The sequence below is a fragment of the Danio rerio genome, chromosome 5 (genome assembly GCF_052040795.2).
Source record: "Danio rerio strain M-AB ecotype USA chromosome 5, GRCz13ab, whole genome shotgun sequence".
NCBI classification, from domain to species: Eukaryota; Metazoa; Chordata; class Actinopteri; order Cypriniformes; family Danionidae; genus Danio; species Danio rerio.
The window spans coordinates 37618162-37633243 of NC_141025.1; the positions used below are offsets into that span (position 1 = coordinate 37618162).

General features: G+C 36.9%; 1 protein-coding gene across 9 annotated transcripts in view; it reads left to right on the forward strand.

Moving 5' to 3' along the window:
• Positions 1–14299: 14299 nt before the first annotated feature.
• Positions 14300–15082, forward strand: part of eda (ectodysplasin A) — a 65936-nt gene continuing 65153 nt past the window's right edge. For 8 of the 9 annotated variants that reach the window (XR_015490637.1, XR_015490638.1, XR_015490639.1 and 5 more), the window contains exon 1: positions 14317–14731. Coding sequence is in view for 4 of the 9 variants with exons in the window: in XM_087252958.1 (XP_087109084.1) it covers positions 14414–14731 (318 nt within the window). In the remaining 5 variants the exon portion in view is untranslated. 9 annotated transcript variants of the gene reach the window in all.

Genomic DNA, 15082 nt, shown 5'->3' on the forward strand with positions numbered 1-15082 from the left:
AGCAGTTCATACTTGCATCCAATATCCTGTTTGTCATGGGGGCATGCATGAGATGTTCCAGAATGAAAGTGAAAGTGCCAAACTGCAGTTAAAGTCAACAAATTCAAAATGAAGCACCCAAAATTACATGAAACTCCAGAGAAAATGTGGATATTGTGGTGACGCAGTGACGTAAAACGAATTATGTGCTATAACATGTAAAACGGGATCATGGAAGGAACATTCAAAAAGCAAATCATGTAAACACATTATTCATAATATTGTCTTATTTAAATTAAGGAAAATAATTCAATTACTGGTGTCCAAGTAAACAAAATCATTGTTACACCAGTAGGTGGCAAAAAAAGAGTCTTTTTTTTTAGTGAGTTAGTGAATCATCCACTCAAACAAGTCATTTGACAAAACACAGATTCATTCAGAAGTGAAATCACTCTTCAATCTACTAATCATTCTTTCTAAATGCTGAGAGTCTTCCTCACTTCTCTGATGTAATGCTTTGGAGTTCACCTCCGTGTGCTTTAAGCAGAATTGATGGCATATAGTAGCCACAAAGGAGGATCCTTGTGAGCAGCAGTCGGAAAGCTAACCTGATTAACGGAACACCCTGTGACAGAGTCCCAAGTCTCCTTCAGAGTTTGATCCAACCTAGATTAAACTCACCTGCTTGTAACTACTATATAATCCACTTGATTAACTTAAGCCCATCATCGCACACTGCGCTTTTTATTCATTCATTCATTCATTTTCTTTTCGGCTTATGCCGAGTTCAGACTGCATGATTTTCAAAGTCTTCGTGTCACAGATGTTTTCACACAGCATGACTATCTGGGCTAGCGTTTCGTCGCTGCTTTGTTTACACTGCAAGATGGATCTGTGACAAGGACTTTCACATTGCATGACTTTACTATAGGAAGAATCGCCGACAAGTTCGTCCAAACTACGTCTCACAGCCAAAAACAAGTAGTATGTCTTTTGTTATTAACTACATAATGAGAAAGAAGCCTTTAATGGGGTAGAAAATGTCCATATTTGCTCACCTAGGTTTAAAGGGAATTAGCCATTTCTCCTTAACGTCGATAATAAACTAATTTCTTTCTGTATGAAACGTCAAACAGACACGGTTGCCCCTGAGTCCTGTCAAACCTGCACTAGTTTTTCCTCCATTTCGTGGGTCCAAATAAACCGGAAAAGATCGCTTTTAACTTCTCCCACAGCCTCCCGCTGGACTGCAGCAGATATACACACATGCACACACAAGTGAATGCCGCTCTCTCATTGGATGTAGGCGATCGCCAATGTTATTTTCAGTCAAAACTCAATTCACACGGTATGATATAAATCGCCGACAGCTCCAGATATTTAGCATGCCAAATATCTCGCAGGCATCGGCGACTCATCGCCGATTCTCTTAGATCGCATCTTTGATAGTTCATACTGTGTGATTGTCACTCACGTGCACGAGCATCGATTTGCCTGTGATTTCAGGCATTTGTCGCGATTTCTCAAAACCTGTTGGCGAGCCAAAATCGGGGCTAAAATCACGCAGTCTGAACTAGGCATTAGTCCCTTTATTAATCAGGGATCACCAAGGCGTAATGAACCGCCAACTTATCCAGGATATGTTTTGCACAGCGGATGCTCCAACTCAACACCGGAAAACAACCATGCAATCTTACATTCACATACATACACTACGGTTAATTTAGCTTATTCAGTTTACCTATAGCATGTCTTTGGACTGAGGAAATCCACACAAACATTGAGAGAACATGCAAACACCACACAGATATGCCAACTACATCAGCCGGAACTCGAACCAGACTTTCTTGCTGTGAGGCGATTTTATATTTGATAAGATTGTAGCTTGTCCGAATGCCTGAACATGATTCCCATGTCCCACTATAAGATCTGCTGTCATTATGTCAGACTGAATGACAGTCAAGATGGGCGAACACAGACACTCAAGAAAACTCATTCAGAGCTTGATGTCATCCATCCATGACACATACACTAAACCACATTCTGAAATAATCCCTCACAGCACACATAAACAATCCGAAGTGTTAGTTTTGCTTGTAGCATGCTTAATAATAATAACCCAAAACATTTTTTTACATCACCCTGTAATGGTTTGAAGTTGTCACGCTGATTGCATATCAGATTCAAGGCTCCTATTGGTTCTTGGTTTGATGCTTGTTATAGCTGAATTTACTGCAGGAATGTGTCTAAAATCTTCTGACTCTGTCAGAACTTAATTTAAGGGACAATTTGACGGCCATTAAGCGGCTGCCAATGAACATGTCAAAGCAGTGACCAAAGATCACAAATTTTAGCCTAGGATTACAGAAATCTTTTAGGATTTCCCCAGTTTGTCTCAGTCAACCAAGTCATGGCTGCTGAAATCACCAGTGGTGTAAAGTACAAATACTCAATTTACTGAAATTCTTAGGAATTGTTATTTACTAAGTAGTTTTAAAAATGTGTACTTTTACTTTCCCTTAAGTACATTTTTATATATAATTATTTTTTAGTTTTTAGTTTAGTTTTATTTATTAGACAGTGGAGATTAACAGACAGGAAAGTATGAAGAGCAGAGAAAGGGGAAAGATTGGCAAAGAACCTCAAGCTGGGAATCGAATTCAGGTTGCTGCGAGCACCTCAGTCTTATATGTCAATGAACAAACCACTAGGCTATTGGCGCCGACCCTTAAGTACATTTTTAGTCATGTAACTGTACTTTTATTCCGTTATTTTCCTTTAGCCTGTAGTTACTACTTAATTTTTTTCTTGTCTACGGAATTGGTTAAAGAAGAGAAATTAGTCCTGCAAATCTAATCCAATCGAGTTTTAATCATATTTTTGCATCCTCATGAACAATATCAAGACATGTTTGGAAAGTGTTCAAGAAGTTCGTCACCATAGAATTCTAAGGTTCTATCTGACATTTTTGTCAAATTTTGAGTTATTCACATGTGCTTATTAAATGACAACTTATTTACATTATCTGATGTTTTTGTAAGAGTTATTTACATTTTAAGACTTTTTATAAAAAAAAAATGTTACACACATACTGTTTGCTATATGGAATGCAAAAACTTTGAAGTTCAATATCTTAAAATCATTCAGAACACACATAGAACCATATAATTCCAAGGTGACAAAATGGCCAAAATCTTTACACTCAATCAGCCAGAGCCTGCATGTCACTGATGAGAAGATGAACGATGTCTACTGTATGTTGACTTAATGGTGACTTAATGACCTTAAACAATCACTACAGAATGTTACGTTTGCAAACACACACATAAATGCACAAACTGCATGCAAATGCATCACCCTTTCACAGTGTAATACTCACCACACACTCCTACACGAAGGTCTACTTTTTACTCATACTTTGAGTAATCTTTACAACAGATACTTTTACTCTACTTGAAATACATTTTTGTAGTGGTACTCTTGAGTATGATTTTTTTAGTTCTCTTTCCACCACTGGAAATCACACAGTGTGAGCAAGGCTTTACTCATTTGCTTTTAGTCAGGGTTTGAGCAAACCTCTGCAAAGTGGTTCTTCAGGGTAAGAGAACTTTTTCTCTGTCCTTTTATCTGTCTTAGTGTTGTGACTGAACATGCTATTCTTTTCCAGACCATGAACACTCTCCTGATTTAGCATGTGCCTCACAGTTTTACTTTCCCTACTTATAGCAAGATACGAACCAGAGCTTCCAGATTTGGATAATGATGCTTGAACAATAGTGCTTAAGACCACAGCCTATACCATCAGTCACTAGTGCACCTAATGAAACCTGGAGAACGAGGTTTATTCAAACAGTGCATACTAGCTGTCCTCTGTTACGCACATTCTCCTAAACCTCATTCCCATTCAGGCACCAGTTAAACACTTCTGGTTCTATTGGCGCTGCTAAAGCCTAAAATGCTATATGGGCATCTGCATTTCACAATGGTCCCCACACTCAAAAAATAACTCATTGAATGAACTCAATTTAATTGAGGGCAGGATTTAGAGCCAATACATTTGCTAAGCACCAACTAAAAAAAAACTATTTACACAGTTACTTGCAATTGAGTTGGTCCAACATGGTTTTATCAATTAAAAGTTTAAATACATTTGTATTTTTGTTTAACTTAAACTCAAAGGTCTAATAATATCATGTATGTTTATCATGTGTCATACATTTTGAAGTCTATTGAAGTTGAATGAACTAATGAATGAAGAGATTTTTTTTCCATGTTTCATGAGTTAGACATACAGTTGATTGACACTGATCTCAGAACTCATTTTAGGGGAGTTATTGCTCACCGAGCAATGCAACAAGCTGCATTTTTACTAATTAAGCTGTCTACACTCAAAGCATGGGTTTCTTCGGCAAGAAGGTAAACTCAAACCTCAAAACATTACATGAAAATCTTCTAAATCTCCAAACTAAAGTGAAGATTAAACATTAACAAGTCATTCATTTAACTTTAAACACCTACGATTACTTTTATTGTCAACATGTCCCTTAATTCAAGCACACACTATTAATCCACTAACCAGGTAGTTGGACAAACACAATTTCTTAATGTTGTCCCAACACAAAACGCCAAGTCAATGTAATGGTTTACAAATTTATGTGGACTAAACATAAAAAAAATAAATTGGCCAAAGAAATTAAAATATGGTTAAGCATTTTTTTGAGTCCTCAGTGCATAATGTGATTTCTACAAAAAGTTGGCATGAGAAGGTCTCCGAATCCTTCTCATTCCTCACTGACTGTCTTGCATGTGTCACAATTGCGTCAGGACTCTATGCATAGCCATGTTTTTTCTGTCTGCGTAAAAGGGTCCTCGTGCACGTGAAAGTTCAACCATAACAAATACCATACATGTGTCAAACTCACCCTTCTGTAGTACTCATCTATGATTCAAATTACACACACACAAATTGTTTTTTATCAGTTCTTCATGGTAGTTGAGGTGCTGTTTAGCACAATTAAGTGTTTTTTTGGCTGGTAAACAATTTAAAGGGACGGTTCACCCAAAACTGAAAATTCTTTCATTTACTCTCCCTTCACTTGTCACAAACATGTTTGACTTTCTTTCATCTGTTGAACAGAAAAGTAGATATTTTGAAGAAAGCTGGAAACTACTAACTTCTATAGTGTTTGAAATAAATTATGGAATTCATATGGTTATATGTTTTGAGCACTGTTCAAAATATCTTTTATCATATCACAAATGTTTGGAAGCACTTTAGTGTGCGTGAACTGTCCCTTTAAGTGCTGTATAGCACCAGTATTTAGTGTTGCTGCATCAAAGCTCTGGAACTCTCAGCCACACTCACTCCGCTGCATCAATAATATTTATAAGTATTAGTCTCTTTTTAAAACTCACTTATTTTCTGAATGTTACTATCATTAAATTCTGTAGATGTTGTTTCTATGGCAGCGCAGTGGGTAGCATTGTCGCCTCACAGCAAGAAGGTTGCTGGTTCAAGCCTCGCATGGGTCAGTTGGAATTTTTGTGTGGCGTTTGCGTGTTCTCCCTGTGTTCACGTGGGTTTCCTCCGGGTGCTCCGGTTTCCCCCACAAATCCAGACATGCAGTACAGGTGAATTGAATAAGCTAAATTGTCTGTAGTGTATGAGTGTGAATAACAATGTATGGGTGATTCCCAGTGATGGGTTGCATCTGGATGGGCATTCGCTGTGTAAAACATATGCTGGATAAGTTGGTAGTTCATTCCGCTGTGGCTACCCCAGATTAATAAAGAGACTAAGATAAGAAAATGAATGAATGAACGAGTTGTTGTTTCGGTTTCATTTTTGCTATTTGTTCTCTTGTTAGTTTGTTTGTATTTTCACTTTGTTATCATTTTATGAAACGTCCTGAGTTCTGGATAGGTGCTATATAAAATAAACATTATTATATATATATACATATATATATATATATATATATATATATATATATATATATATTTTTTTTTTTTTTTTTTTTTTTTTTTTTTTTACAGTGTTTAACAATAGCCAAAGAACTACATTTAGTGCTAGCAACACCATCTTGAGAGTGTGTATTTGACAGCTGTTTGCAAGATTGAGTGGAATGGAGTAAACACTAACTTTAAGAGAACATTAATTCGTTCTGGTGCACTAACGAGGACTATTAAGTAGGGCTGAGCGATATGGCAAAAATTAACCTCGATAATTATTTGCCATATTGAACAATAACCATATATATTTTGATATAATACATTACATACTTAAAAGAGTACCCCAACAATGACTCAAGCCACAAAAATTAGGGGGTCCAATAAATAGTATAACATATTTTCAGATGATAAATTTTCATTGGCCAAATATTCGGTACATCTCTAATATCAACACACTTTTAGATTTCTATTGTTGCACATTTCTGCTGTGTGATTGATTCTTGGATCAATCCATTCATTCATTTTCTTGTCGGCTTAGTCCCTTTATTAATCTGGGGTCGCCACAGCGGAATGAACCGCCAACTTATCCAGCGAGTTTTTACGCAGCGGATGCCCTTTCAGCCGCAACCCATCTCTGGGAATTCTTGGATCAATATAGAGTAAAAAAGTCCAGAGCTTATCATTGGTATTGACATAAATTGTATTGCGATTTGACATAATATTGTTTATCAGCCCAGCCCTACTATAAAGACCACTGCCTTTACCACTGTTCACTATTGTGCCTCTTGAGGCCTGGAGAGTGAAGTGTACTTGCACAGTTCCTATTACTTGCTACATTAGAAACCATAAAAGACAACCTAGCTGTATTTTTAATGACTAAATAAGTTTTCTTTTTAAATGTGACCCAATTTATTCAACTGTTACAAGGGAGCGTTCATGTCTGTGAAGGTTTTCAGTCATCCAGGAATAAATACTCTACAGCAGCTGGGCTTGTTTATTCATTTACTAAAGACGTTTAGCTGCTCATCTCAGTGAGTCTGTCTTCCTCTCAGTGAGTGTGTGAGCGATGTGTTGGAGAGATAAAGTCCATGAGCTGAGTCACTGAATCTGTTCTCATGTTGCTACTTCTGTGGCCCTTTTCCTCTGAGATTATCTCCTCCACCATCTAAACTCCTGCCGGGATGTTCTGCTTCAGCACAGGCTTCTTGTCTCAGACTCTGATGCCAGTTCTCTATGGACTTTAAGGCTGTACTGTGCTGATCTAAAGTAATTTCCCCCCTTTATGTTTTTACACTCCGCTTTGTTCATAGAGAGGCCTGTGTGGTAAGAGTTTTGGCCAGTAGGAGTCAGTGTTTTCTCATAGTGATTGTTAGGCTTGGAGTGTACTGTGGATAAATCTTGAATCAGTATCAGTCCATAAACTTCATGGCCTCTGACGAGGATATCTCTGCTTCAAACTGTAGATACGTCTTTCAGTATGTATTAAACAGGGATTATACTGGTGCTGGAAATCCTTGATACTGCTTGCATGTTTTCAAGGTTTTCAGATTTTGGATAAAGTGCTCGAAACTGTTTTAAATGTTTGCTTTTGCAATAATTTATTATAATAAATAGGTAGTAATAGTTTACTATTATTAAATAAAATAAAAATTTTTGTTTTTGCACAAAATGAAAACTGGAGTGTGCACATATGTCTGTATCATGAGCTGTCTTGTTTTTATCTGTGCCCTTTGAAATTAAAGTAAATTTAAGATGAAAGATGGCACATTTAAGATGCAAATAGGCATAAAAAAGGACATGACAAATATAATATAATATAATATAATATAATATAATATAATATAATATAATATAATATAATAATATAATATAATATAATATAATATAATATAATATAATATATAATGAGAGTATGACAATAACCACAGTGGGGGGAATAGTATTCAACACGTCAAGTTTTTCTTTTCTGGGAAAAACATTCTAAAAGTGCTGTTGACATGCCATTGAAGCAGATTTTGGTTAAAAAAAAAAAAAAAAAAACAAGCAATAGAAACATAAAAATATAGCAAAAATCTAAAATGTGTAATAACAATGGAATAAAACAAGGAAAATGTACTGAACTACTGAAATATATTTAACACTTTATATAAAAGGCTTTTTTGGTGATGGCAGCTTAAAGTCGCCCCTCATATGGAGAATGAAGTCACATGAATTGGTGTGATTTTATCATAGACTTCAACAGAGTGTAAAAACCTTGATAGTTTTGTGGGTCTCGTCTATCAAATCTTTATTTTGTATTTTCAGTTAGATTCAAGTCAAGTAATTGGCTGGGCCATTCTACAGATTGTTTTTCTTTCTCTGAAAGCATTTGAGAGATTCCTTGGCTGTGTTTTGGATCAATGTCTTGCTGAAATGTCCACTGTGGTTTCATCTTCGTCATCCTGATAATGTAAATGTTGGACTGAAGCAGCTGATATTAATTTACAATGAGGAAGGGCAGAGGGTTGCTGGATAACTTCTGGGAGATTTCAGCTGCTGTCTGGGCTTTCACTGCCTTTCTACAGCTCCCTTCTTCATGTGTTCAATACTTTTTTCCTGCTGTTTAATTTTATTACACATAACTAGATTTGTAAACTGATTAATATTGTTTTCTTTTGCATATGTTGATTTATTTGGTTGCTATCAACATCTGGTGAAAATTTCAAGTCAACAGCACCTTAAGAAATATGTTTTCTGAGAAAAAGTGGTGACGTGTTGAATGCTTATTTCCACATATTTCCACAATATAAATCACAATAACAAGTAGCATTTAATATAATGTAATGACATATGTCAGATATGTAATTTGCCACACATTGAAGTGCTGGAAAAGTTTTAAAATACACCTGGAAAGTGTTTTTATTTGATGTTGGAAAAAGTGTAAGAAGCCTGTAAAGAGAACAGCTATCTGAAAAAAGGTCCAATGACATTTTTGACAAGGATGACTAATAGAAACAATAGTTTTGCTGTTTGGTCTTTAGTTAATCCTCTAAACCAGGGGTGCCCAAACAATATTTTTTACAAAGGGTCAAAAATCAAACTAACAAACTTGATCGAGGCTACTGGGCAGAAGGTAAATATTGTTGCCATGGGTGATTTCCTATTATACTTACTAATATTTAAAAATAACTAGAAAACATTGTTTCATATTACCTAATACAGTGTGTGTGTGTGTGTGTGTGTGTATATATATATATATATATATATATATATATATATATATATATATATATATATATATATATATATATATATATATATCACTAGTCACTATCATATATGTATCACTGGGTTCGAGTCTGGTGAGAATGGTTTCAAAAAGCTGGTAAGGCTCTTGTGATTTACGAGAGAGCAGTAGGCACGAAGGGCATTTGCGAGAAAAATTTGAGCTCTCAAAAAACGGACACAGTGGCTTCTAGTGGATTTGCGAAAACAAAAACTGCAGAAAAAAGGTACCTCCTGGCACATGTTTAACAGATTCCAGAAATGTATATAGGGGTACGTTTTTAGAATGAGCCTGGATTGCTATTTACATTTTTACACATTTAATTGAAACACTTTATTTCAGTTTGCATTTTTTTGTAGCTCAGTAATAAAACAAACAATCAAAAAATGTTATGTTAAAATAAAAAATGACAATATCTGTGTTAAAAACATTTGCCCCCATCATTCTCACTCTCTTCTCAGATGGGATGATGGGCCAAATCAAACTTTTGGCATCTCTGCTCTAAACAAACTGGAATCACAAAATTCTCTTACTTGCTAAATCAGTTTTATTATAACTTAACATATGGGTGGTGTTTCTGAGTCTATGTAAAACATGTTCTACTTCTCTGTATGTATGTAGTTACTGTTTTCTTAAACTCTTAGCACCCTTATTCCAGTCTCTCTGGGCTCCGTATTGGCTTGATTCTCTGTTAAGTTAATTTGTGTAATTTAATTTTGACTGCCCAAGGGCCTCAGACCCATACCTGTATATTCATTGAAGAATAGTTTTTGTTTTGTTCATTTTTGTGTGTGTGTGTATTTGGCAAAGGTTTCTGTTGCGCGTCTGCGTGTGCTTGTTTGTTGATGCGCGTGCATGAATGCGTGTGCGTGCGTTTGTTTAGAACTTGTTCCAGACTTTCTGGGTGGGTTTAGCTATTGTATTGATGCTTTTATTGCATTATTTGGTAATGTCTGCGTTTAAAGATCCATCATGAATTGTCAGAGGACACTGGCTGAGTGTGAGACAGCTCGACCGTGTGTGCATGTGTGTGTGGCGCTGAATCGATTCAGCAGCAGTGTAGCTGTGAATATTTAAGTGATTTAAGATTAAAGCGTCTGGAGCCGAATAAAAGCAGCACAGATTTAATATAAAACCATATTAAAGAGGCTCAGCTTTATGAGGTCACAGAGGATCTGCAGTACACAGAGCACAGCTGTGAGTGGAGCGAGAACAGAGGAAGAGAAAGGGAGAAAGAAAGCAATGAAGAGGGAGGTCAGAGAGCATCTTTCAAAATTTTTGGACTTGATTTTATTTATTTATTTTTTTCAGAATTATATAGTGAGCTCTGTACACCCTTTTTCTGAGTATGAGGTAATGTTGAATCGTGTTATGAACTGCACCGTGTGTACTCCAAATACAAAAAGAAAGAGTGTGGCTTATGTCAAAAAATCCAATTTGGCCAGAAATGTTAAAAGGCACCTATTTTACCCCTTTTACAAGATGTAAGATAAGCCTTTGGTGTCTCCAGAATGTGTTTGTAAAGTTATAGCTCATCTGATTATTCATTATAACCTCCAAAATCTACCCAGTTTGGTGTAAGAATATATTGTAGCGGATTTAGTAGCCTGTGGCTTTAAATGCAAATGAGCTGCTTCTCCCAGCCCACCACTCCCACGTGCATGTCTGCTTCCCCTGCATTACTTCAGATAAACAGTGACAGGGACAGACTCAGAGGAAGCTGAAATACAGCTCATTAGTCAAATAATACCAAGTTGTGTCAAGTGTATTTGATGTATTTGTGGTGGAGTTTTTTCAAGCCTTTCTGAAATGATGAGTCTCAAACAAATGCTGTTTGCAGTACTCACCATGACACCATGCAGCCATGGTGATTATAGCTGTTAAGAATTACATAGTGATTTCACTGGCGTTATTACAAACATGCTCAGTTTTAAAAACGTTTTAAACTTATAAAACTTATAAAAATCACAGAGAGTTGGAACAAATGTTTGAAGTTTATTTCCAAACAAAATTTTCTGTGGACATGTGTATACATGTTATTATAGAAACATTGCGCCTGTCATTCAATTATGTGGGCAGGGAAAACCACACTCATATATGACGGCAATTCCACGCCAAAAATTAACCGACTGCACCCATGATGTTTAAATGCGAGGAGAAGTGAACCGTGATAAGATTACAGACCTACACGCGAGGAAACTAGTGCTCGTGCATGCACAGAGGATGTTAATGCACACGCTGAACTGATCCAGCGCAAAGAAACGGGTGCTCGTGAGCTCGTTGTAAACCCTCTCACGCACACATCATGAACTGTTCTCTCGCTCGCTCGCTCGCTGGCTTTTCTCTATGCTTGCGCAAAACTTTTGAAATTTTTGTCAGTCTTGGGGCGGGAGTGTGTCTAATTGTTGTAGAGCGTACAGATTATGATGTATGCAGTCAGGGGTTTCCAACGAGCTCACGAGCGGCCGTTACATTGCGCTGGATTAGTTTAGCATGTACGTTAACATACCCTGTGCATGTGTGAGCATTAGTTTCCTCACGTGTAGGTCTGTAATCTTCTCGCGGTTCACTTCTCCTCTCGCATAATCATCCCCGGTGCGCTCGATTATTTTTACCGTAGAATTGCCGTTATACTATGTCAGTTTGCGATGTGTCTCAAAATTACTGGGATTTAAATCCTATTTTAACATCAGTAAATTTTAAATAGAGACTTTTGTTTCTATCACTCCAATATGACTGAGGACACACTATACTTACACACAGTCCAAACAGCTTACAAAAGTAGATTTTCATCATAGGTGCCCTTTAAAGTGAGCCAACATTTCAGTGCCTGATTGTACAATGTTAATGGTTACAGGTATGCAACACTATTCAAAACATCTTTTTGTTTGTTTGTTTGTTTGTTTGTTTGTTTGTTTGTTTGTTTGTTTGTTTGTTTTCAACAGAACAAAACTAGTTTGCAGCAAGTCAAGTATGAGTAAATAATGACAAAACTTTTGTTTTGTTTTCTTTGTGAACCAGCCCTTTAAAGATGCATTTTTTCCCAAAATGCTTAAAATGGTATCATTAGTCTTCCCTAAAACAGAAAAGTCTATGCCAAAATATAAGCAGAAATATAAACCTGTAAGTGCATAATTCTGACAAAAATATTAAGTTAACCACCGGCATAAAAAAATTGCTTGAGTTGTATTGCTGTTTTGTTCTTATGTGGTTTAATATGATGAAGTTATTTTTGTTGGGTTATTTTTAACCTTTATTGGGTTATTTATTAACTCAACCAGTTGGATTAAATATTTGGTGATTTGTAGGGTTATTTTTACCCTTATTGAGTTATTTATTTGATAACTCAACCAGTTGAGTTAAATTTTTTTAATTTCAACAGTAAACTAATTTAACTGACACAAAATAGCTGTATTGTTATGTGTTAAGCTCTAAGGCAATAATTTAGTTTTTTTTATATAAAATTACCTCTCCGTGTCGTGTGTTTTATATTCGTTTCACCAGTACTCTTAATTGTTGCAACAAATGCGCACTTTATAGCTGATCTATATTAAATGGATAAAATGCTTAAGCGTCTGGACCTTAAAATGTATTGGAAATAAAGTATACATTTTAATATTTTTGAAAACTGTATTTTATTTATTTACACAGCTATAATTATACAATTAATAGTATTAGTATAATAATACCAGAATGGGAAAAAAATACATTTAATCAAATTAACCCAATGCATTGGGTTAAAATAACCCATAGTTGGGAAAGTGCTATAATAGCCTATAGTTGGGTTATATGTTTAACTATTTAAACTGAGTATTTAATAGTCAAAAAGCTTATATGGCAATAAACATAATATCATTTTACTAATCGCCACAGAACCTATCTGAAAGATCAGCAGTAGTATATTATATTGCTTTCTCATGTGTTACCATGTGTGTTTACAGTATTATGCAGAATTTGTTCTTATTTACTTTTAAAAAGTTTTCAAAAAATTGTTACACTTTATTGGAAGAAATACTCATTAATCTGGGTATCTGTGTGTATTTTGCCACTGTCTAATCTATCCATTTTCCCCCTCAATTTGTTTTTCACAGTATAAAATGAGAGCAACAAGACTGCTGCAAACTGCCAGAGAAAGAAAGATAACTACACAAATATTGTCTGTTAGTGGTTTCCACAGTAACCAGTTGCTCATCTCCAACAACACCCAGCAGAAAAGATTTTCCACAGTAATAAATAACTGTGTATTTTGTAGTTAAATGAATATGGTGTGTGTGCTTTGTTGCTTGACAGTATGATAAATGTGTGTAAGCTGGAGTGCATGTATGTGTATAATTTTGCTGTTTGAAAAGCATCGAGAGCTCATGTGCGTTTCTTTGCATGTGTGTGCGTGTGTGTGTCATTTGATGTTTTTGTTTGATTGGCAGTGCTGTCCTGCTTTTAACACTCACTCTGCTCTGATTCTCAACATATGCCACAATTACACTACCAGTCCTCTGTTCTAACGCTTTAAAGATGTGGGACTTCACACACTTGCACGCTCACTCACTCTCACCGAGTAACCCCAATGTACAAACATGTGGCTAGCGAAAGTTTGACAAGAAAGATCGTGAATTGCGGGGTATCTTGATTTAGGACCAAGTTTTACAGGGTCCTTGAGGGGTCCCTTGTGGATCTTCAGAGTTTAATGACGTCTATATCTGATAACTAATGTGTAACATTGTAACTAATCATTTATGACGCATCAGATGTGGTATGTAGTAGATTTATAACGTGCTGGGGAGTCGCTATCGTGTATAATAATAAAAATGAATTCGGAAACTCTGTTGACTTCATCAGTTAACTCGTTAACAGATGGTTCTTTTCAGGGATTGCGAAATGGGAACTATTAGATGTAGCTACGGATGGAACTATTGTGTAATCTACGCGTTAGCGCTGGAGTGATTTGCGTGCGTCCGCATTCTCTGGTGAATGTCGTAGTTGTTGTGTGGAGCCTCGCGCTCTTTTCCGCGGCAGGATTTTCAATGAGATGACGTCACACCGCCAGCCAATCAGCGTCTGGGGGTCGGTCTCTGGAACTGGCCGCAGTAGGTTATCAGCGTGAAACCTCGCAGTCTGAGGTCAGGAAGCCAGATGAGCCCGCAGAGAAGCGCTTGCTCACCGCGACCAGCACAAGCCAACAGTCGCTGAGAGGACGAGGAAGTTCGGTATGCAGAAGCAATGCTGATTGACCTGCACGCAGCCATGGAACCGAAGCGCGAGCCGGCGAAGTTGGAGGAGCGCGAGCGCACGCAGGCGGCGTGTGAGTGCCAAAGCCAATGCAACAACTGCAAAATCTTCCTGAGTTTGTTCATCCTCTCGCTCTCTCTGCACCTCGTCACCCTCTTCTGCTACCTGGACCTGCGCTCGGAGCTCAAACGCGAAATATCCCAGAAAAACAAAGATGAGGTGTCATCCACGGGGCCAGTGCCGCACTATGAAGCCACAGAGCCGGTGCTCCAGTCACCGGACACCGACCACCCAACAATAGGCGACCAGGTAAACCGAGTTATCTGTTGTTCTACACAAAGAGCAGGCAACTAAACTTCCTGTTCTGTTGTCATTTTGCTTTAACTTTTGTCATTAAGAAGATAATTTCTTATTGTCTTGTCTGCCAGAGGAACAATTCTGTATTTTTTGTTTGCTTGTTTGTTTGTTTTCTTAAAGACCTATTGTTTGTTAGTCTCCACTTCCTTTAGATAAGTGATAGTTGGTCCTGAAGTGCTGCTCATTTTGGAGGTCTCACTAATTAGACACACCCATTTCAGGTCTTGGAGCCTCTAGTAATGAACTTATGGTGTAAGTCAGGTGTAAAACATCCGAAATTTCTATAATGTAGGACCAGAATAA